Below are 24,428 nucleotides of genomic sequence, written 5' to 3'. Positions count from 1 at the left end.
ATCCCAAGCAGGCTCTACCGATACAGGGCTTGATGCCACCAACCGTGAGATCATGACCTGAGCTGAAATCAAGAGTCCGAGGCTTAACCAACGGAGCCACTCCGTATCTTTGTAAAGTATCTTTAGTATCTCTCTATAGAGAAGAAGGCCTTCCTGAATCTGCTGTGAGTTGTTACAAGTACCATCTAGAGGTAAATCAGACCCTGGGAGCCATGCAGGGAAGCAGAAATGGGAACGATGGGAATATTTACAGAAAATTTTTAACGCTAAAAGGAGAAGCATAAGTCCATAAATGTTTTCTCCCACAGCCACAGATAATAGATCCTCTTGCTCCAGCAATATTTAACTGTAAAGATCAGGCTGTGTGTCTCTCCCTTGTGTTCCCATAGCATACTTTTCTTCCCAGAGTACAGCCCAGCACATGGAATTGCATGACTTTTTTTTTTTTTGTCAGTTAAAATGTGAGGTAGACTGTGAGCACCACAAGGACAAGGTCTGTGACAGATTTGGTAAAATTGTATCCCTGGGGCGCCTGGGTGGCTCAGTCGGTTAAGCGGCCGACTTCGGCTCAGGTCATGATCTCACAGTCCATGAGTTCGAGCCCCGTGTCGGGCTCTGTGCTGACAGCTCAGAGCCTGGAGCCTGTTTCAGATTCTGTGTCTCCCTCTCTCTGACCCTCCCCTGTTCATGCTCTGTCTCTCCCTGTCTCAAAAACAAATAAAATGTTAAAAAAAATTGTATCCCTAGCACCCAGCCTAATGGCTGGTATATAGTAAACGCTCAACAAAAACGCACTGCATCAGAGAATGAATAATTTGGAGGCAGATGTATTGAACGTCTAATAGTTACCAAGTACTGTGCTTAAAGCCACAGAAAAGTGCTTTTCCAAAGTTTTTGGATTTCACTGACAAGTAAGTTAAAACATTGACCTAATATGGGATTTTTAAAGACTACCATAAACATTTCATAAAATAAAAGTTTAACACTGTAAAAGTAGGAAACAATATTTTTTATGAAAAAATTATGCGTTTTATGAAAAACTCCCTCCATTGTCTTTAAAAATCTCATTTCCTACCTGATCTGTGAAAATATCATCACTGATTGGCTATTTACAGAAGGGCTATTGCAACCCCATTCATACAGAAGAGAAACAAAGTATAAAGTAGAAGTAACCCTGGCTCAACACAATCAGGGAAATAAAACTACACACTATGCACAGCCAAGCCATTAAATTGTACGGTGCTGATTCACTATTCCTTGGCGGAAGGATGGAAAGATAGATGTGCTTGGGATCTCCTGGGATGAACCTTGATCGGGTGTGGAATTCTGTGTTTACCAAGTGTGTTTAGGCAAATTACCCCACTGAGTTCTCACGATTAACTTGTGAGATAGATATTACTCCTATCTTACAGGTGCAGAAAGGGGCTTACAGAGATTCACCTTTGTTGGCAGTGATTTGCCCAAGGTGACACACAATCCTAATAATTGGTCGAGCTCAGAGCTTGAGATCTTCGATCCAGGGCTCAATCTACATCCTGCTACCTTCCTGGGAGATTAGGAGAGTGAAACGTCAGCAGAGAAAGGTGTCGCCACTCGGACTACTGTAACATCGCGGTACGATGAATTTGGGCAAATGTGGACCAAATTATCCCACTGTACCTTTTCTCCAAAGTCCAGAGGTACCTCGTATAAAGCTGGAAGAGTGGAGCCTTGGTGAACAGGGGAGAGAGAGGTGGTGTGGTCAGGTCTCAGGTTTTCGGAGAGGGGCGTGGCCCGATGGGCGTGGCCCGCAGCGGGGCAGGGCGCTCGAGGCGGGGCTTCCCGCCGCAGTAGACGGAGCCGGCGGATTTCCCCGCGTTTGCTCAAAGGCACGGTGAGGCCATGGCGAGCGACGGGCCTCCGAGCGGCTGCAGCGCGGCCCCGCGACCGCTGCACTCGGCGCAGGCCGTGGACGTGGCCTCGGCCTCCAATTTCCGGGCTTTCGAGATGCTGCACTTGCACCTGGACCTGCGGGCCGAGTTCGGGCCTCCGGGGCCGGGCCCGGGCAGCAGGAATTTGAGCGGCACCGCGGTCCTGGAGCTGCGCTGCCTGGTGCCCGAGGGCGCCACCGAGCTGCGGCTCGACTCGCACCCGTGCCTCGAGGTGACGGCGGCGTCGCTGCGGCGGCAGCGGCCCGACTCGAAGGAGCAGCCCGCGGAGCCCGTGCACTTCCGCACGCAGCCGTTCTCGCACTACGGCCAGGCCCTGTGCGTGGCCCTTCCGCAGCCCTTCCCGGCCGGCGAGCGCTTCCAGGTTCTCCTCACCTACCGCGTCGGGGAGGGACCCGGGGTGAGTTCGCCCCCTCACCCAGCCACTTCCTGCCCGCCCTTCCAGCCCTCCGAGCTGGCCGCCGGCCGGCACTCACTCCACCCCACCCCCAGGAGAAAGAAGATGCTTCTGCCCTGGCGGAGAGGGGCCTCGGGGCACCCCTGGGCACGCCTCCCGCCCTGAGCTCCCTGCCTTCTTCCCAGGCTGCCCGCTTTCCCTCTTCTGGCTTCAGGCCAGCTTCCGTGCTGTGCACCCTTCGTCCTTTCCACCCTTCCTGCCTCCCCTCCCTAGCGACTCTGGTGGCCTGTCTGCGTTGTTTCCCCCTCATCACGCTGGCGGGCTGCCATTTCTGCCTGCAGAGGAAACCTTAGCCGATGCGGCTTTCTGGATAACGAGCTATTTATAAACCGAATTTAATGTTTCACGGGGCCTTGGGACCTAGGTCCCTGATAACGAGCTACCTAGTTTTTCCTTTATGGCAGCCCTGGACGATGCCGGCCCATGAGCCCTGGATGCTGACTCAGCCCTTTGCCCTACGCGTTCTTGTAGTGCCCCAGGCTGAACTAATCCTGAACCCCCGTAGTTATTTAAGTTTTCTTTTGCCAAGTTCTAGATTTGATGAACGGAAGAATTTGAGTACGAGCGAGAAATGGAATGAGGGTGTAGTAGGCCCTCTCGCTGTTGATGGGAGGACAAATATTGGTATGAAAGGATGGATGGTTCTGTGGCTTACGTTTGTGAAAGTCAGAAGCTCCTTCACAGGGAGTTCTGAGGCTGTGGTTGCTAGTCATTCGTCGGGTGGGGTGGCTTGCAAGTTTCAGGGTAGGCTACAGTTTACTTATCTAGCTAGCAGTTCCGTTTCACTCTTAGAGGCAGCTCAAAGGGCAGTTCTGTTTCCAGCTTCCGCTGTTCAGGGAGTAAATGAACCTGGGGTAGAACTTGCTTAAAAAAGGAAAAGTCCAAAGCAATGCAAATTGACTTCCAAGGCAAAGGGAAAACCCTCCAAGGGTAACGGAATATCTGTAAATGTGTTTGGTTGCTGTGTTTGGTTGTTATATTCTAGTTTCTGGTTTGGGGCAGGAACTTGGAATTCAACAGGATAACTGGAAAAATTAAGCCCTCTCTGAAATTGCCTACTGAAAGTGGCACCTCGGATTGAACAAAAGGAGGGGTTCCCGGGTGACTCGGTTGAGCAGCCGACTCTTGATTTCTGCTCAGGTCATGTTCTCATGGGTTGGTGAAATGGAGCCCTGCTTCCTGCTCCGCGAGGAGAGAGCAGAGCCTGCTTGGGATTCTCTCCCTCTCTCTGTCCCTCCCCAATCTGGGTGCTTGCACTTGCGCTCTCTCCCCCTCCCCCCCAAAATAAATAAGTGAACTTAAAAAAAATCAAAACGAAATAGCTTTCATAGAGACAGAACAACAGAGACCCACACTTTACAAAGAACTGCCCTTTGCCCCGTGAAGGTCTGCATTAAAGGCACTTGTATGTATTCCGTCTCATTGCCACCATCCCAAGTGAGGACTCTCAACTCACCTTAATCACTGTAGGTAGCAGCCTCTCCCTGACTTTAGACTCTTGAGACAAGTACAAGAATACTTGTACTGCAGGCTTCTTCATTCTGTTTTCTGTGTCGTTGTAAACAAACAACAAAAAACCTCAACCAAAGATGATGAATAAGAAGTGACGGAGGGGATGACCAGTACTTATTAAGATGTGCCAGGGGGCGCCTGGGTGGCTCGGTCGGTTAAGCCGCCGACTTCAGCTCAGGTCATGATTTCACGGTCTGTGAGTTCGAGCCCCGCGTTGGGCTCTGTGCTGACAGCTCAGAGCCTGGAGCCTGTTTCAGATTCTGTGCCTCCCTCTCTCTGACCCTCCCCCATTCATGCTCTGTCTCTCTCTGTCTCAAAAATAAATAAAGCGTTAAAAAAAAAATTATAAAAAAAAAAAAAAAAAAAAAGATGTGCCAGGGACTAGTCTATGAGTTTGACAGAAGTTAAATGCATTGTCTTTATACAAGTGCCTAATACAGTGCCTGGCGAACACCGTATGTTAGCTCTTCCTGTCACCTCATTAAATTTCTTTCATTAATAGGATTAAAAAAGTTTAGATTAGCAAGGCCAGTGAGCCCCTAGTAGAGTTTCCATATAGCCCTCCACACACAGTTTCCCCTCTTAGCATTTTGCAGATATGATGCCTTTGTTACAATTAACGAACCGATACTGATAACTAAAGTTCGGAGTCTTTTTCAGATTTTCTTAGTTTTTACTTAATATCTTTTTCTGTCCCAGGATCCCATCCAGAATACCACAGTATATTAGCTTTCATGTATCCTTGGGCTCCCCTTGGCTATGACAGTTTCACAGACTTTCCTTGTTTTTGATGACCTTGACTGTTTTGAGGAGTATTGGTCAGATATGTTGTAGGATGCTTCTCTATTGGAATTTGTCTGTTTTTCCCATGATCAGACTGTGGTTATTAAAAATTTTAAAAAGTAAAAGTTTATTTTTTACGTCAGTTTTAGGTTCAGAGCAACATTTAGTGGAATGTCACAAAAGTGAAGTGCTGTTTTCATCACATGATAATGAGAATCCATAATATCAACATGATCTCTGACTGTCTGGGGTGATCTCACTCACCTGGCTAAGGTAGTGCCACTTTCTCCAGTCCACAGAAATACCATGTGGTATTTCTTTCTCCTTCTTTCCATCTGTACTATACTCTTTGGAAAGAGACTCATTAAAATCTTCACACACATAACACACAAATCTCAAAGAAAAAGTCAGCATCTCCACGTGGCGTCCTTATGCCTCTTAAAAGTAGGTCTCAAATACCTGTGTTCAAAGCCTTTCAAAGTGCACCTGCCGAGGCATGCCGCCCACCCCTGTATCTGAAACCTACCACCAGCTCCCAGAGACCGTCCATCCATGCCTTTCTTCATGTTCTATCCACCTGCTTGAGAATGTCTTCTCCTCTCCTTTCCAACCATCTCAGTCCGACTCACCTTTAAACCAGAAAGTTTTGCTTCCTGGATTTACCTAATCCTTTTCTAAATTCTAAATGGCACTTAGTGCTGACATATCCTCCCCTACCCCCCAGCCCCACAGTTAGATCTATGTGGTAAGTAAACTTTTTGCTGTAGGCAAAAATTGGGTTTGTAATAACCATTCAGATTTGCCCTTGGTTAAAGGCTAACAGAAAACAAATTAAGAATTGTATATAGCCCGGGTGCCTCACTGGCTCAGTCAGTGGAATGTGCGACTCTTGATCTTGGGGTTGTAAGTTTGAGCCCCACATTGGGTGTAGAGATTACTTAAACATCTTAAAAAAAATTTCTTTAAAGAATTATATATAGCCAATGCCTATAATGTAAAATACATTTATTCTGAAAGGGTAAGTTTTAATTTCAGGAATAGAGAATTTAGTTTCAGGAATTTTTTTTTAGAAAAATTTTTTGTTTATTTATTTCGAGAGAGAAAATGTGAGTGGGGGAGGGTCAGAGAGAAGGAGACAGAGAATCTCATGTAGGCTTGGTGCTGTCGGCACAGAACCCAACACAGGGCTCGAACTCACAGACCATGAGATCATGACCTGAGCCGAAACCAAGAGTCGGCCGCTTAATGGACTGAACCACCCAGGCACCCCTGGAGAACACATGTTAATCACAGACTCCTCCCACTTCACTTCTCCTTTTTTGTGTGTTCTATCACAAGTTCAAATACAGCTGCTTCCTTATTTTTTTGTAATGTTTATTTAATTGAGAGAGAGAGAGAGAGAGAAAGAGCATGAGCAGGGGAGGGGCAGGGGAGGGGCAGAGAGAGAGACAGACAGACAGACAGACAGAATCCAAAGCAGGCTCCAGGCTCCAAGCTGTCAGCACAGAGCCCGAGCCCGATGCGGGGCTCAAACCTACAAACCGTGAGACCATGATCTGAGCCGAAGTCGGACACTTAACCGATTGAGCCACCAGGTGGCCGTTTTGTCTTTTTGATGAGAAACAACTACAGTGTGAAGGACTCAGAGGAGGAAGACAGTATGCCAGGGTCAGAGGTCATGTCTGGAATTCTTAACCATCTGAGCCACCCAGGTGCCCGAGGCCATTTCTAGAATTCTTGAGATGCCTGATGGGATACAGTGAGGAATAGACCCTTTGTGGTGTTTCTTCCATGTGAAGCGGATGTCATACCTTGGCATGGATTCCAAGGTAGATTAAATTCACAGTAGGAGAGAACTTCACAGTTAGGGCCAAATTGCTGGCATAAGGATTGTAAGGATTCCCTAAAAGTCTCCCATGCCAGCCAACTCCTTTTCCCTGGCTGGACTGAGCTCATGTAGGGGGTGTCAGTTTTGAAATGTTCTTTTATTCTCTTAGGTTTGCTGGCTGGCTCCTGAGCAGACAGCAGGAAAGAAGAAGCCTTTTGTCTATACCCAGGGCCAGGCTGTCCTAAACAGGGCCTTCTTCCCTTGCTTCGACACTCCTGCAGTGAAATGCAGATATTCAGCTCTTATTGAGGTAAGAGGGCTAAGGTTAAGTGTACTTGCCCTTGGGGTTGAAAATATAATTCCAGATCTGTCTGGCCACATTTCAGCTGGTAAATTGTTACGTCTGTCCAGTGGCCCCTCTGCAGAATTCCTTCATGTACAGAAGTTTTATTTGTGCTAAATCTCATCAGCTTAGCACAAGTTTAGTGTCTTGAAAGCTTTGTGTTCCCCAAGATGGGCTCCAGGTCATTGCTGTCACCATGCAGGTTGCCGGCCGTGCTGTCCTTTAAGCTAATCAAAAGGAGACTCTGTCCAGGTAAAATCTCCTAAGCTTTCTCTGTTGTCAGGTCCCAGATGGCTTCACAGCTGTGATGAGTGCTAACACCTGGGAGAAGAGAGGTCCAAATAAGTTCTTCTTCCAGATGTGTCAGCCCATCCCCTCCTATCTGATAGCTTTGGCCATCGGAGATCTGGTTTCGGCGGAAGTTGGACCCAGGTAGGAGACAAAGACCCCCACAGGCAAGGTTGGACTGACCTCGAGCCGAGGAGGCCTCTGACCAGTGGCCCCAGTGTGATGGTCTTTGGGACAGTCTCACATCCTCTCTGAATCCACAGCCTCTCTGCAGCGAGAAGTGTGTGGTATGAATACAGCGGGAGGAAGTGCTCTTTTTGTCCCGTCCCTTCCTCCTTCCCTCCCTCCCTGCAGTTCTATAATCCTGCTGTCTAGAATGAGCTCATCAGTCCTACTAGCGGTAGCTGCTGTCCTGGGCCACCTCGTGGAGTACGGTTGGCGCTGAGACAGCAGTGTCAGATTGATCTTTATTAGTGTCTTTAAGTTCTGAGTTCCCTGCTAGCAATTGTTTTTGCTTTGTAATCTTTGTACCAAATCTCCCCGTTTTCTCTAGCAGTTAATTCCTGGAAATATACAACGTTGATGTCATTGTTTCCCTCTGGAGAAGAAAGCGGAAGCTCCTTTTTGTTGTCTGCTCCAGATGCATAAACCTGAACCCATGGTGACAGAGAGACCTCCACGAAGTTAGAAGGGTTTCATGGAGATAAATAAGGATTTTGTAAGGTTTCCTGCGAAAAGAAACTTGCCCAGGAATATAGGTTTTTCCCGGCCCTCATACAATCTGCCAGCACAGCATAATCCTGATGTAAAATGTTAAAGGTTGGACGGTAAAGCTGCGGTGCGTTTCCTGCCTCTGTCGCCGTGGCTCCTTGCTCAGTTCTTGGAGGTGCTGGTGTCCTTGCCGGAATTGGTTATAGCCTCAGACTTTGTAGCTGGGCTCAGTCGTGAATCTTAGTTCCTGGGTTTCAGAGAGAATGATAAATGGGATGCCATTGGCCTCTGCTTCAAGGACACACACTCAAAACAACACCGGTCTTGAGAGGCTAGGTGCTCTTTTTTCATGAAGGGCTGTGTTTCTGACAGATAGGGTAGTAGGTAACCAAAGGAATGTCAGCTTTGCATTGACAGGGAAATAGTTAAGTAAAGTGATGTCATTTTATTTTTATTTTTATTATTTTTAATATGTTTATTTTTTTAATGCTTATTTATTTACTTATTTTGAGAGAGAGAGAGAGAAAGCAGGGGAGGGACAGAGGGAGAGGGAGAGAGAATCCCAAGCAGACTCTGCACTGTCAACACAGAGCCCGACTCAAGGCTCCATCTCACGAACCGCAAGATCACGTCCTGAGCCAAAATCGAGAGTCAGTTGATGTCAATTGACTGAACCTCTCAGGCGCCCCGGAAGGGAATGTCATTTTAGAGAATTTTCTCTTACTAGGGTTCTGTTAGTACGACTATGAGCTGCTAATGAGAAATGAGGGAATGTATTCCAAACACACTGGAGAATGATTTTTTTTTTTTTTTTTTTTGAGCCCTCTGTAATAAAATGACGATCGAGTACATCAATCCAGGGGATAGAACCTGTATAACCGGTCACGATGACTCATTCCTTCCCCTGTCAGGCAGTGGGGTAGCCAGTCAGGTAGTCGGTCTCTGCCCCACATCTGAGGCTCTTGTGTAGGTATGCAGGATAGCAGGCTCTTCTGGCAAACTTTGTGACCAGTCCCCATTAGCAGAGGAGGGAGATCCTGGTCAGAAGAGACCGTGGACATATCCCAGTCGTCGCTTTTATGTATGATCTCTTCTGATCCTTCTATAACCTCACTGAGGGAGATACGATTGTCTCCATCTTCCCGATACGCAAACCGAGGCCTCAGGTGGAATTGCTTGTGCAGAGTCACATGCGTTTCCATTGCACATCCGGTGCTCGTTGCGCCAGACCACTGGTGATGAAATTCCAGCTTGACTGAGAACACTCCAGTGTCTTCTGACAGAAATCAGCGGACTGGTGGAAGTATCTTGGATGTCCCCTACCTACCCTGACCTTCACCTTCTAGGTGCAGCACACGGGAGCAGCCTGGGTTTAAGGACTTTGCCAGTTGTGATATCCAAGCTGATCGCAAAGCAATTCCTTGCAGATTTCTGACTCTCATGTCACCGTCTTTTCTCAACCTCGTGCCTGGTCACATCATTTTTGGCGACTTTTTTCTCCATCTGGATTACCTGTCCAACACCCAGGGTTGAGGGTGGCTTCAGGGTTTCTCGAGCTCCTCTCTCCGGGGAGCCTTCTCCACCTGATTCAGGCCCCCGCACTCAAGGGCACACTACGGTGTAAGTCCTGGCCGTGGGCATTATCATGAGCTGTGCTGTGGCAGAAACTTTAAATACCTTCACCTCATTCGTTCTCTGACCCCACCCTCCTAACCTTCCAGCTCTGTGGTGGCCTCACTCCCACTATATCTGCTTCTCAAGCTCCCAGAGGCCTTTCTTCCTGCAAGCTATACATTTCCTCCCGGGCACCAGCCTCTTGTGACCTGGCCCATCTTCTCTCCGTGGCCCAGGTGTGGGGTTGAGGATCTCCTACCAACATCCCAGGCTGCCTTGCGTGCTGTCCTGCTGCTGTAACTTCTAGCCCCGGCTCCGACCGTCCCCTTTTCTCTTTCTTCTGTACCTGGGTGTCTGAGAGAAGTACACAGCTGTGCATACTGATTCTGCTACCCATTTCTGGTTTTTTGGTGAAAAGTTGGAATTAAAAGTTGAAATAGACGGGGCACCTGGGTGGCTCAGTTGGTTAAGCGTCTGACTTCGGCTCAGGTCATGATCTCATGGTTTGTGGGTTCGAGCCCCGTGTCAGGCTCTGAGCAGGCTCTGAGTCTGTTTCGGATTCTCTGTCTCCCTCTCTCTGCCCTTCCCCCGTTCATGCTCTCTCTCTCTCTCTCTCTCTTTCTTTTTTTTTTTTTTTTTTTTTTTTCAACATTTTTTATTTATTTTTTTGGGACAGAGAGAGACAGAGCATGAACGGGGGAGGGGCAGAGAGAGAGGGAGACACAGAATCGGAAACAGGCTCCAGGCTCCGAGCCATCAGCCCAGAGCCTGACGCGGGGCTCGAACTCACGGACCGCGAGATCGTGACCTGGCTGAAGTCGGACGCTCAACCGACTGCGCCACCCAGGCGCCCCTCTCTCTCTCTTTCAAAAATAAGTAAACATTAAAATTTTTTTTTAAGTTGAAATAGACATTTATGTGGTTTTCAAGGAAAATATAACAGATGTAGTCTTCAACTATAGATAGGCTTTCAATATTGCTCAGCAGACCTTTGATTTACCTTTCTGGCTCACTCTCCTGGAAGGAAGGAAGGAAGGAAGGAACGAAGGGACGAAGGTGGAAGTGAAGGGGGAGGGAAGGAGGATGGAAGGATTTAAAGGAAGACTTGTCTCTTCAGTTTTCCTATTCGGACACCCTACCCTCACTCCAAGCAATGCTCTTGTCTCCTCCTTTATTGAGTATATTTAATTTGTCAGATATGGTTATGTCCACTTCCTGTTTTCCATGTAAAAAATCATCTTCATCTGCCTTCATTCGTCCCCTTTTTCCCCCTGGACTCTGAAGAGGGGTCCCTCCTTCTGTTTAAAGCCAGATCTCTTCATCTGAGCCATCATTGACTCAGTCCCTCTCCCAAATCCCATGGGGCCTTGCTTTATTGCTCACCCCTCGCTCTTCAAATGGGTAGCCTCCCCGCCCCCCACTGGCTCTTTCCTTCCGACCCCTAACCATGTTCCTGTTTCCCCTAGTTTAAAAACAAAGCAAAAAACAAACTCATGGACTCCACACTCCCTTCTGGCACACTGTTTCTGCTTCCTTTCTTAGCCAAGTTGCTTAGAACAGTAGTGTATACACTCCCTCACCCCCCATTTACTGCCTGGACCCCTTGGAATCCAACACCTCTCCGGGTCACACCGCAGAAACTCCTGTAGTCAGAGAGGCCACTGGCCTCAACATGTACCGCACATTAGCTGCTCTTCAGTGCTTGTCTTGATGTTCCCCTCTTTTTCTTTTGCCTCTGTTGACCCTCCTCTGGCCTCCATGACACAATTCTGTCCTGGTTCCAGGACCTCCTGGTTCGCCCCTTCTGGTCTCCTTTGTGGGCTCTTCTCTGCCCAACCCCACGTGTGCTGGTGTCACCCAAGATTCTGGTTTTGACCCATTATCCTACATACGTCACTTAGGGATACTCACTGTTGTAATTTAAGGTATTTTCTGGGTACTGCAGCTAGAGCGATCCGTCAAGACTCAATCCGATAATACCACTTACTGGTGTAAAATGCTCTCATGGGGGCGCCTCATGGGTGGCTCGGTCAGTTAAGGGTCCAACTTGGGCTCAGGTCACAATCTCCTGGTTCATGAGTTCAAGCCCCACTCTGGGTCTCCGGAAAGTGGGGGAAAGGAAACCAACATTTAGTACATGAGGCATTGTATAAGGGGTTTTTATATGCTGTCTTTATTTCATTTTTACCACTCGTTTTCCAGATGAGGAAACAGGCTCAGAGAAGTCAGTGACTTTTGCAAGGTCACATTCAGTGTTGGACACGTAAAATTGTAGCAGTGTGAGTTTGAGCCTATTGCACACGGGAGGCTGCTGCCTCCACAGTGCTCTGTCGCGATCTCATTTATCCGTCCCTTGGACCCATGCAGGTGATTTGACCTTGCATCTTCTGTCTCTGCGGCCACATTGTCACATTCCTTTGGCTCCAGTAGAAGACTGCCAGTTTTCTACAGGTGCTTTCGGGATCGGGTCTCCACAATAGGTCTCCAAACACCATTCTTCTTTTTCTGTGCTTCTGTCTTTAGGAGCCGGGTGTGGGCTGAGCCCTGCCTGATCAAGGCTGCCAAGGAGGAGTACAACGGGGTGGTAGAAGATTTTCTGGCAACAGGAGAGAAACTTTTTGGACCCTACGTTTGGGGAAGGTGCGGTATCACATTGACTCTGATGTCTTTTGTTAAACTTGAGTCCCTGGTTTCCCCCTCTCTTACTGCTGGTGCTGCCTCTTCTCCCTCTGGTTCCTAGAGCAGAGTTCCCCAATCCAGAAGTAAAGGAAAGGAGGGAAAGAATGAGGAAGGGATAAGCCAGGCCTTGTTCATTATTGCTGAGGAGGGGACCCTGACAGAAAGGGTTATTGAAGGGACCAAAATGTGCCTTCCAGCCGCTAAGCGTGGAGATCAGGAAACACTGTCAGGGGACCTTTGTCGACTTACTTTCCTGGCTGCTAAAAGCAGCCACATACTCTCATTTTTCCCTTTGACATCTCCAGACTTCAGCCTCCTCAGATAAAAGGCTCTGTTAGGTCTTTGTGACCCCAAGTGGGCCACCAGTGAGCTAACTGTTGATAGAGCTGACCATATGCCCATCCCCTGGTGCGAAGGAGAATGGAGAGCAAGTCTCAGGCGCCTCCACGAGAGCAAAACCTGGGGAAAGGGAAGTCCCAGCGAGCTGGCCAGGGGACTGAGGGGCCTGGGCATCATCTCAGCACGGCACCCGGTGTTGAACACCGCCTGTTCAGTGGCTGCATCTCTCAGGACTGAGGGTCGGGGCTGGGGAGGCGAGGCAGGGTCAGCCCTGGGGAGCCGAGGCCTGTCTGTGACCTCCCGTTTTCTCGGCAGGTATGACCTGCTCTTCATGCCCCCATCCTTTCCATTTGGAGGAATGGAGAACCCTTGTCTGACCTTTGTCACCCCCTGCCTGCTAGCAGGGGACCGCTCCTTGGCTGATGTCATCATCCATGAGATCTCCCACAGTTGGTTTGGGAACCTGGTCACCAATACCAACTGGGGTGAATTCTGGCTCAATGAAGGTTTCACCATGTATGCCCAGAGGAGGATCTCTACTGTCCTCTTTGGTAAGCCAGCCCTCAGGTCCCCTCCTTCTCCTAGGGGCCCTGTCCCCAGTTCCTTAGCCAGTGAGGCCAATGTGGTCTCCTTTGAAGTTTCGGGACACAAGCGGGTGTGAAGGGAGGGGCAGTAGTGCAGAAAGTTCTGGTGAGAGGCCATGGAGGGCCAACTCTAGACAAACGTTCCTTCTAAGCGCGTGATCTCTACTTCGTTCCATGTCGTTAAGTCAGCAGGCTTAGGGGAAGGGAATCTCACAAATTGCGTGTTGACTGATAGGGGACCTAACAGCGAAAGGACCCCCTCATCAAAGCTGAGGACACACTTGATGCTCTGTTCTCCCAACAGCCGGGCAGCCGCTGGGTAGAGTTGCCCAGGGCTGTTCACCCAGATAGCTAGTTACTTTTATGAATGAATCAGGGGCGTCTGGCTGCCTCAATCGGTAGAGCATGCAACTGTTGATCTTGGTGGTTGTGTGTTTGAGCCCCACATTTGGTGTAGAGATTACTTTAAAATATTAAAAATAAATAGAAAATAAGACAATTATAATGATACCTTCTATTGAACACTTACATACCAGCTTTGTCCTAGGCATGTTATTAAAAATAATACATCATTTAAGGGGCGCCTGGGGGGCTCAGTTGGCTAAGCGTCTGACTTTGGCTCAGGTCATGATCTCGCAGTTTGTGGGTTCGAGCCCTATGTTGGGCTCTGTGCTGACAGCTCGGAGCCTGGAGCCTGTTTCAGATTCTGGGTCTCCCTCTCTCTCTGTCCCTCCCCTGCTCACTCTCTGTCTCTCTCTCTCAAAAATAAATAAACATTAAAAAATTTTAAAACAAATACATCACTTAACAATTTTACCGTAGCCTGATAAAAGAGATATTATTTTCATTTTATATATGAGTCCGCTGTGACTCAAAAAGTGTAAGAAATGTGCCCAAGCCACTTAGCAGCTGAGGACAGAACCCCAAATTGAGCCCAGGTGGGCTTTTAAAATCTTTTCTCAACATTGTCTCATTATTGAAAACCTGCTATAGATCAGATACTATAAAAAAAGATAATGTTTATTATTTTTATTATTTCTGTCATCAAAATCTCTTTTGATGTACATGGGAAAACACATACAATGCATTTATCCATAATCTCACTGTTCAGAGAGAATGTAATATATCCTTTCAAACATTTTTCTATCCGTGTGTGTGAACCATCAGACCTTAAAACTGCCTTTTTTTTTTTAACTTAATAAAGTTAAACATTTTCCCAAGTCATTAAATTTTCTATAGCTGCGTGGTATGGCCATTTCTTAATTTATTCAATCAGTCTCCAATATTTTCAGTTTTCCTAATGAAAGAATATTTTGACAAATATTTTTATATCGAAATGTTCACACATGTCTCAGATGGTCTCAACAAAGATAGATTCCTAGAGACATAATTTCTGGATCTGAACATTTTCAAGGCTTTTTAGCACACATTGTCCATTGCCTCCCAGAAAGTTTGTGCAGATCTACACTTTCATCCAGAGTATGTAGAGCAAAAGCCTATGTGTGAATATCTTAATCAGCCGCTAAGAATCCTGCTACCAAATATTATCATCCCGCCACACAGATGAAGAAATTGAGGCTTAGAGACATTAAATACCTTGCCCAGAGTCAGAACACCTTGTGAGTGGCAGAGGTGGTTGGTTCAAAACCTGGTCCCCTTCCCCTCAACCATTCCCTCAGTCCTTTTTAGAACCAGAGGAGATGTAGAGACCCTTAGAAAAATTATGGGTGACCGTTTGTCTTGTCTGACAGGAACGGTCAAATGAATATATAATCTTTCTATTTTTATTTTTTTTAGTGGCTCACATCTTTTTTTTTAAGTTTATTTCAGAGAGAGGGAGAGAGAGAGAGAATGAGCGGCGGCGGGGGGGGGGGGGGGGTGGGCAGAGAGGGAGAGAGAGAGAAAGAGAGAGAATCCCAAGCAAGTTCCACGCTTAGTGGAGAGCCCAACACAGGGCTCGATCTCACAACCATGAGATCCTGACCTGAGTCAGTATCAAGAGTTGGACACTTAACTGACTGAGCCACTCAGACCCCCCTATAATCTGTTCTTTTTAAAAAATTTTATTTATTTTTGAGTGTGAGCGGGGGATGGGCAGAAAGAGAGGGGGACAGAGGATTGAAAGTGGGCTCCATGCGGACGGCAGAGAGCCTGATGCGGGACTCGAACCCACGAACCGTGAGATCATGACCTGAGGCAGTCAGACGCTTAACTGACTGAGCCATCCAAGCGTCCCCTCTATAATCTGTTTTTATAGAAAATCAAATTAATATCTCTAAAAATAAAAATCTATTGATAAGGAAAGGTAACAGGAAAAGGCGTGAGATTTCCCTCATCCTTGTGTGCGGGTGAGACTGACAGCCTGAGCTTAACCAAGTGCTTTCTTAGGCCAGAGCAACAGGGAGCTAGGAGCTGAGTCAGGTTCTCTGTCATTGACCCTTCTTGCCCTGGGATCCCCAGGAGGGTAAAGATACTAAGCCTCAGTTATCTGTCATTGTTCTGTGGCCACAAGGGGGCAGCAACGGTCTTCCGTCCAGAAAGTATACTTGGACGTGATGTTACACTTTGTTGAGACCTAGGGTTTCTTTTTGTCCTAGGCTCTGCTTACACCTGCTTAGAAGCTGCAACCGGGCGGGCTCTGCTTCGACAGCACATGGACATCACTGGCGAGGAAAACCCACTCAACAAGCTCCGAGTGAAGATTGAACCAGGTCCAGGAGGCTCCTCTGTCTGACTCTCCCCTCCCCTAAATTGGGCTTGGAGCCCCAAATTATTTTGAACCTCATATTGATCAGTGCACACCTTGAATACTCTCCTTGGGAAGGAAGAGCCCTCCAGAGCTCTTTGTAGCTGTTCCCTGGCCTCTAGACAGACTCAACCCAAGCCATTCCAGCCAGATGGGAGTTCTTTCCAGTTTTGTGCAGTTTTTAATGACTATACCATTGCCGTCCATTTGTGCAGGCCCATACCCTTCTTTTTCTATCAAGTCAGACCTGTGGTTTTGTAGATTAAGTGTTAGCCTTATTTTATGGAGGATATGAGTGAGCACCCAACAAGTCAAATGACTTGTCCAAGGTCATGTGTTCTTTTCTAACGTTTTTCCTTAGTCCCCTGTGTGACTAATCTAAAACTTTTTCGTGCAGTTTAAGCTCACGTTCCTTGATGCCAATGACCATGAAAATGAACTTCTTGTAGACTGGTAATTAGTTTATTTTGGTCTAGAACATTCATGGAAACAACCAGTTGTTCTGGGAGGGGAGGTTGTGCATGTAGGTGGTGACCAATAGAAAAGGCACTGAGCCCTGTGCTCAGTCCTGAGACTCAATGGAACCCAGTGGAGCAAAGCAATCCCAGGAAAAAGGAAATTTGTCAGTTCCCCTGCGAGGTTGCTTATTTGTCCCCTTATTATGTCCATAATCCGTGACCCTTTAAGATCAACTTTGAAGTGGTTTGAGAGAGGCTAAGATGGATCTGGAAACATTCCTGGCCTTGCTGAACCTAGGGAAGCTGAATTCTGATCTCTTCCATAACTACTCTCTGAATCTGGAGCCGGAGAAGAACAATGAAGGCGACAGGTTACAAGTGTCTGCTTTCTCTGCTAGGTGTGGACCCAGATGATACCTACAACGAGACCCCCTATGAGAAAGGCTTCTGCTTTGTCTCATACCTGGCCCACTTGGTGGGTGATCAGGATGAGTTTGACAATTTTCTCAAGGTATAGTCAACTCAGAGAGGAGGGGTGAAAGGAGAACGTGCAGAGAAACCAGCTGGGCCAGAGGACGGGGGTAGAGGCAGGGGCTGAAGGGACAAGGGGTTGGAGGAGAATCCAAGGAACAGAGGGACTCTGCTCCCCAGGGGATCCAGAAGGACTGAAAAGTACCTCCCTCCCTGCAGGCCTATGTTAATGAATTCAAATTCCAAAGTATCTTAGCTGATGACTTTCTAGAATTCTACTTGGAATACTTCCCTGAGCTGAAGAAGAAGAGAGTGGATTCCATTCCAGGTGAGCAGAGGAGCCGGCCTACAGGCTTCTAGAAGACAGTAGAGAATTATGGCTAATTCACATCTGGGAAGACTAAGCTGGGGCAGGAAAACGTTGAACTGGAGTCACATAGCAAGTGGCAAACAGCCTAGTCCCACGAGAATGACTCTCTCTGCTCCTCCTGGCCTCATTTTCTCCACTTTGTCTCTTCAGTCTCTCTTCTCTGTCCTCATTTTCCTCACATCTGCACACACTCAACCAAACCCCCAACTCTGCCCCAGAGAGCTGCCACAGCCCAGGCTGTGACCTAGGGCATTGGTCCCGGCAGCAGCCCCGCCTTGTGAGTGTGGAGTCACCTCGTTCAGCCTTCCGAGTGAAGGAAAATCCCAAAATCCCAGCGGCAGCCCTGATTTCAGCTGGGGAGGCACTGCTTCCTAAGAGAGAGTAGACGGTGACCTGTCACAGATGAGGCAACCCACTTCATGCTGTGCCGACCCTGAGTCTGTCCATCATCGGGCTGGCAAAGTCAGCTCCCTGCTGACAGCCGGGACTGGTCAGGCCTGGAGCACCTACTCTCTGCTTGGAGGCCCACACTTCAAGGTCATGAGACTCTGTGGCTAACGAAAGTTAATAATTACTGAGTGCTTACTATGCACCAGGCAGGATGCTAAACTCATAATGTGTATTTGCTTATTTAATTCTCATCACTGCCAACCAAGGGCCTCCTACCCTGCCTTTTATTGTTTTACAGATAAAAGGCACAGGGAAGTGAAGTTACATGCCCATGGCCTTCCAGCTAGTTAATGGCAGAGCAGAGCGGAGATAGGAGCCCGGGCAGCCTGGTCTTAGAGCCCAGGATGTTCTGCACCAAGCCGTTCAGGTCATCTGAAGGAGAACGTGAACGTGATTGACACTAGGAAAGCATTCATCCACCTGGTTCTGACAGCACAGTGTTTATTTGGAGCAAAAACCACTGTCACAGTAGAAAGGGGGGCAGTCTAGTCTGACTGTAACAGTCTAGGTCTCAATATAAGTGGACCTGACTGAAGCAGGTGGTTGCGTGGGGTAGTGATATTAAGCGTTAGGGATGGATGGAGGCAGACAGGAGCTTGAGGTCTCGGTGTTGCTGGAGCAAATTGACCTCGATGCTACCAGAGCATTCCGACAGTACCTTCTCTCCTTCTACCAAACAGGTTTTGAGTTTGATCGGTGGTTGAACACCCCTGGCTGGCCCCCCTACCTCCCTGACCTCTCCCCTGGGGACTCGCTTATGAAGCCTGCTGAAGAGCTGGCCCAGCTGTGGGTGACCAGGGAGCTGGACATGAAGGCCATTGAAGCTGTGGCCATTTCTACCTGGAAGACCTACCAGCTGGTTTACTTCCTAGATAAGATCCTCCAGAAATCCCCTCTCCCTCCCGGTAAGAAAGCGGGTAAATCCAGGTTCCTTGTGTACAGAGCTTTATATCAGGAGCTAGAGGGAGACTGGGAGGGAAGCCCTTGCAATGCCTGCCCCTAGGCCATTGCCAGGTGTTAGCAGGTGGATGCAAGCACTTCACAAGAAACACGTCAACAGATGATGTAAGTCATACATGCAAATGCCCTGGGGAACAGAATAATAAAGCCTAGCATTCGCTGAGCCCTCTGGGTCAGCAGGTAATTCTTTTAAACTCTACATCTGAGGTCATTGAGCCCTCCTAACTACTCTGTGCCTAGCTGCTGTGATTGTAACCCCCAGGTGATGGAGAAAGAACTTGAGCACAATTAGGTCACATGGCCCATAAACGCTGGGGCTGGGATTTGGAAGCTGTCAACCACTAATGCTAAATTGCTGCTCAGCCAGAAATAACAGTCATCCAGGGGTGTTGTAAAGAGAAAAAGTGAACACCGAACTAACTTTTAGCTGGTGGTGGTGGTGGGAGGAAAAATGGGACACAGGGTATTTGAGGAGGATACCTGTGCTTTATTCCTGGAGGGCAAACGGAAGACGGCAGAAAGTGTGTAATTTGATGGAAGAGCCTTAGAAATTAAGGTAAAGTCAGAAATAGGACATTACCCTTTCAGAGCAGAAGATGACCAGAACGAGCATAAAATGGGTGGGTGGGAACCTCCTTGACGTCATTCCCGGAGCCCCCGGCGTGCCTATGGACAGACTGCTGAGACTGGAGTTTGGCCTCTGGCTCGTGGCTCTGATGAAACAGCCGTTAAAAACCCATTTCCTCTTTTCAGGGAATGTGAAGAAACTGGGAGAGACTTACCCAAAGATCTCCAACTCCCGGAATGCGGAGCTCCGGCTCCGATGGGGCCAGATCGTCATTAAGAATGACCACCAGGAGGATTTCTGGAAAGTGAAGGAATTCCTGCAGAGCCAGGTGGGTGAGCCCCACCTCCTTGTCCCCCTCAAGGCACGCGGTGGGCCACTCAGCCTTATTGGCAGTAGTTCTGCAGGTAGAGCCTCATTCTCTGCCCTTCTCTGGAGCAGAGGAGGGAGGGAGGGCGGGAGGGAAAGGACCTCGGGAGGACCCTGATCAACAGTCTCCTTCCTGAGTGTGGCTGGTGGAGGTGTTGCCTGGGGAAGAAGCCTCCAGGGTTGGGGAGCCTTTTCCAGATCCCCCGGTAAAAGCCAGTCAGAGCTACCCCCCACCTGGGAACAAAGGTAAAGTGGGAGTGCAGGGCCGGTCTTGCGGGGAGGGGCCCAAGGACCAGAGAGACAGCAAAGGGTGAGATCATAGGTTCCTGCTTCCTGGGGGGAAGCTCGTGACCTGGGAGGGCTCAGGCGGCAGCAGGAGACTGCCCTGCCGGGCGAGGTGGGGCTGGGTAGGAAGTGGCGCCCTGATGCCTACATCTGTTTGCGACGGGAGCTCCGTACCTGTCTGCAGGTGTTCTGAGCCCTCGGAGGGCTTCTCCGAGCCTCTGGAGTTGAGGAACTTTGTGATGTGGCAATCTCACGTTGATGTGGATTTGACTTGTGGGTTTTCTTGCACTTGACCGCAGCTGGGCCTCACGTGGCCCTCAGTTTTATGTGCTGCAGCCTTTGCTACCGGCTCTTAGCTTGGCGGCTAAGCACTTACAGCCTCCTAGGTTCGGAGCCCCATTGTGCCTGCCCTCCTCATTTGCTCTGTTGAGTGTAGACGCCCCTGTGCTGTCATGGACTGTGAAGACTTAAGATCTACCCACGTGGATCTTTGGCCCCCAAGAAGATGCCAGAATAAGAGCACGCCTGCCAGGACACTCCTCATTCCAACACTGATACCCACATCCCTTTTGGCACCTGATGAGGCGTGCCGCTAGAGCGGGGCCGGGGGCCGTGCAGACGCACGCACGGAGCAGCCTGCTTAGGCCACGCGTGTGCATGTGTTTCTTGCAGGGAAAACAGAAGTACACTCTTCCGCTGTACCACGCGATGATGGGTGGCAGTGAGGTGGCCCAGACCCTTGCCAAGGAGACCTTCAAGGCCACCGCCCCCCAACTCCACAGCAACGTTGTCAACTACGTCCAGCAGATCGTGGCGCCCAAGGGCAGTTAGAGGCTCGTGGGCATGGCCTCTGCCTCTTCAGCCTTCGCAGGCTTTCAGAATACTGTTCCCAAATTCCAGTTCTCCAGTCAAATTCCTGAAGTTTACACACCCTTGGAAAAATCTGTTCTCTGGCTTGGGGGCTGCGACTCTTGGGCCTCTGCTTTGGTGGGAACTTCTCTGGACCGGGAAGTCCTGAGACCAGAGAACCTTCCACAGCTCTCTAGTGCAGGCTGCTGGCTGTGGTGACGGCAGGCAATTTTCTCCCCCTCCCCACTCTCTGGGAAGAGCAGAGAGGATTTTCTGGTCCTTTCTCTTCCCTTCTCTTCCCTCTCCTTTTCTTTTCTTTCCTCTCCTTTCCTTTTCTGATTCTTGAAGTACTGTGCAAAGGGCTGCATTCTGGGAATTCTTTTTTTTTTCTTCCAGGTTTAATCTTTATTTTAATAAATATTTTTAAGTGAAAAGTATTTGAGTCAGAGTTACAACCTGAGTGATTGAAATTTCTGCTTCCATGCACGCCCTCTGTGGGCAAGTAGTCTGAGCAGGTCACTGGGGACCCCCCCAGAAGCTGACAGCACTTTCCTGCCCGTAGGGAACCCCCAGGGTCAAGAGGTAGGGGTCCCACACACACAGAGATGAAAACATACACAGCTGTATGGCTGAAGCACACCTATAGCAAATGAACTTCATTCTAGTTCTCTCTAAGGCAGCTAAATTCTCTACCCGTGGCGCCATTCCTGTTCATCCATTCCATTGCTTAAAAAATGTGTATTATAGTGATTTTTCTCCGGCCTTCTCACAGTCCCTGGGGCTTCACCGGGACTCCCCTGCTTTTGATCCTGGATAAGTATTTTAATGATGTGGTAATAAATAGAGTCTGCCCAGAACTTTGGCACTAAGTTCTGCTTTCCTGGTTTCAACATGGGGATCTAAGCAGTTAGCAGCTTGGATTTGGGGTGTGGGATGAGGGGAGAGGCGTGAAAAAATATTTAAATATATTGAAGCTGCCTTTCAGGCACAGGAATATAAGGCACTCCTGACCATTGTGGCTGTGTCCTTGGCTTTGAGGTTGTCCATTCGGGCCTCCCTTCCCTGCACAGGGGTTGGGAAAGAAAACACAGCGTAGCCACTGCAATAGATTTGTTCTTGCTCTTAACCAGAGTGAGGGAATGGTGGTGACCAGGTGGCGGGCCAGTGAGGCCTCTGTCCCCTGGCACACCCAGAGCTTCACCAGCAGAGAGAGAACTTTGGGTCTGAGGAGAGGGATTTGGAGGCCCAGGACTGTCAGAGCTCTGGTAGGCCCTGACACTTTGATGGCAGACTGTCTCCATGGTTCTTTCGAGGCTGTTCCTGGTGCTATGCTATCGGCAAGGATGATTTTAGGGCCATCCAGATGCCCCCCTTACCCCCCAGCTCGGAGTCTGCTTTACCAGCTCTGAGACCAGTGGCTGTCTTTCCTAGTTTGCACAAGAACGTATGGCATGATAGTAATGGCAAAGAGTCTCCGTGGAAGCAGAAGGCTGGAAAGGTCTTCCTCTGATGGCTGCTCTTTGACCCCACTAACTTTGTGAGCCCTCACATTGCACAGCATGGGGATCCTGACTTGTGTCGCCTGCCCTGCTCACCACCTTTGCCACTCAGCGGTCCTGCCGGATGTGCCTGTCCTTTTATAGGGCTGCGAGGCAATGCTCTGGCCATCCCGTGTCCGAGAGATGAGGCAGTGCCATTGTCCCTGCAAGCTCACGGGGAGGGGTCTTCTTGCCATTGGCAGGGAAGGCCTCTGCCTCCTACTCCAGGGCTCCTCTGACCACTATCCTAGAACCTTCTCCCACTCCACCTCCAAGGCACTGACCTCAAGCTGCAGTCTTTTCCCCCTACCATCCGCAATAACATCACCTGCTATTGGGCTATTGAAGGCATTCGTACTTGGAGATAAGGCGCTAGCCTATAGAGATTCCTTATCTCAGCCCCATTTCTTTTGTGAAGCCCTGGGAAGGCAAAGGAGCTGATATCCTTTCTTATTCTCTCCACATCCTTCTCATCCCACCCTCTGGAGCCTTAGCCAGGTGTCCTCCAGGGCAGGGGAGCATGTGAGCAGTCCTGGGGCTAGAAGCCGGTTCTCCCACATTCCAGGGTGACTGGGTGGAGGGTGTGCCCGCCCCCGGCTCCTTGGGGGAGGCCCCCTGAAGGGCCGGGGAAAAATCCTACCACCAGAGCCCCAGGCTTTCCTGCCACCCCTGGCCTACTGGAGGGGGCCCTGGACCCTGAGCCCCTCTCCTAGGTGCCCAGCAGTTTCGGACAAAGAGGAGAAGATTCCTGGAGATGGACTTCTGAGTCCTCTGGCTGTAGAGTCAAAGAAGGGGCAGCTCTGGAGGTGGAGCCACCATTTGTTTGAGTAACCATTTCACCCACTGAGGCCGAGCTTGGTCACCAACCACCCAGGGTTGTGGCATTAACAAAGGAAGTGGGGAAAGAGATACTCCTATCCCTACACTTTAGATGCATAAAAAACTAGAACTGGAAGAAATCTTAGGGATTATGAAGTCCAAAAAGCCTTGTCTTTACACGTGGGGAGACCAGCAGAGTCGCACAGCTGGGGAGTCACCTGAACACAAGTCTCCTGCTTCCTGCCCATCCTATACTGCCCGTGCTCAGGCTCTCCAGTGGGGTTTGCATTCACAGACGGGACCACAGACATGAAGGACTCACTGTGCCCGTAGGGAGGGCAAGGGTCTGGCCGAGCAGCTGAGCGGGAGGACCCTGAAGCCAGGATACACACGGTATCTGGAAAGAGCCCCAGCCGGTGGGTGACTGACTCAGCCCCACCACTTAACCAGCTCTGTGTGGCCTGGGCAAGTCATGAAACCCCTGTGAGCTACGATTTGCTCATCCACAAAATGGGAACGATCATACATTCCTTACAGCGTTTCTGTGAGGAATAAGTGGAGACTATGTTACAAGTGCCTTGCAAATGGTAAATACTGAGCGGTCCCTTCATGGAATGCCGTGACCCAGGGAGCCAGACCTCTGGCCACTAGAGGGTAGCAGACAGGTACTAGTCAACTGGACCGAGGGTGTGGAGCCCAGGAGACTGGACGGAGGAATAATAAACAGGGCCACGAGGATTCCAGCACCTGCAGCAGCCCCGAGGCTCCAGGGACTCCGGCAGGGGCTTAGGGACAGCCAGGCCTCTCCAGAAGTGGCTGCAGCGACCCTGATGATTGCATGGGGCCCAGGTAGGCAAAGCAAGCCAAGACTTTACCACCAAAGGAGATGCCCGTAGGGTGGGTCCGACGGGAACTTTGGGGACAATGGGGCCCTGAGGCTAGGCTGGCAGTCGCGGCCCCCACCCGGTATGAGCCCATGAATATTGCCTAGGCCTGGAGAGGCTTCCTGCCCTAATCCTGTGTGTTGTAGGAAAATTCCCTAAACCACACAATTTGCTCTCCCTGCTAGGCACCCTTGTCCACAGCTCTCCACCCATTTGGGGGACCAGCAGCCTTCCGACCCAGTTCTACCAGGTTCCCCTCCCCCTTCCCCTCATAGCCCATCCCTGGCCTGGCCCCCCTGAGGAATTTCCTGCGCCAGGGGATGGCCGAAAGTACAGATGCCCACCCCAGCAACTCTCCTGCCACCCGCCCAGGCCAGTGCCCTGTGCCCAACCCCAGAGGGTGCGACATGACAGACTCTGACAATCATTAAACCAGCCGGGCCTGATTTCCCAGCACCGCCTGCTAGGATCCGGGCCAAGTGGCACAAAATATGCAAATCACCTGGGGCCAGAAGCCCAGTCTAAAGGCCAGGAAATCCCCTCCGTCCAATGAGCCACCAGCTCAGGTTACCGCCAGGCGAGCTATAAGGGCCCGGCT

The 24,428-nt window shown here is 49.5% G+C and overlaps 1 protein-coding gene across 1 annotated transcript; it reads left to right on the top strand.

Moving 5' to 3' along the window:
• Nucleotides 1-1,818: 1,818 nt before the first annotated feature.
• Nucleotides 1,819-21,026, top strand: RNPEP (arginyl aminopeptidase). Its single transcript, XM_019431451.2, has 11 exons — nt 1,819-2,328; nt 6,678-6,818; nt 7,135-7,283; nt 11,988-12,104; nt 12,798-13,033; nt 15,664-15,777; nt 16,669-16,781; nt 16,961-17,069; nt 18,242-18,466; nt 19,275-19,417; nt 20,413-21,026. The coding sequence occupies exons 1-11, from the start codon at nt 1,882-1,884 to the stop codon at nt 20,569-20,571; spliced, it is 1,953 nt and encodes a 650-aa protein (XP_019286996.2). The 5' UTR covers nt 1,819-1,881; the 3' UTR covers nt 20,572-21,026.
• Nucleotides 21,027-24,428: the final 3,402 nt, after the last annotated feature.

Source organism: Panthera pardus, unplaced genomic scaffold (assembly GCF_024362965.1).
Source record: "Panthera pardus isolate Hobbes unplaced genomic scaffold, ASM2436296v1 HiC_scaffold_21, whole genome shotgun sequence".
Lineage (NCBI taxonomy): Eukaryota > Metazoa > Chordata > Mammalia > Carnivora > Felidae > Panthera > Panthera pardus.
This window is presented reverse-complemented; position numbering and strand designations above follow the sequence as displayed.

Excerpts from the sequence above, each read along its gene's own strand:
- RNPEP (XM_019431451.2), top strand. The coding sequence starts at position 1,882 with ATGGCGAGCGACGGGCCTCCGAGCGGCTGCAGCGCGGCCCCGCGACCG. Across the intron at positions 7,284-11,987 it reads TCGGCGGAAGTTGGACCCAG|GAGCCGGGTGTGGGCTGAGC; the intron begins GTAGGAGACAAA and ends TTCTGTCTTTAG. Across the intron at positions 16,782-16,960 it reads AGTTTGACAATTTTCTCAAG|GCCTATGTTAATGAATTCAA; the intron begins GTATAGTCAACT and ends CCCTCCCTGCAG.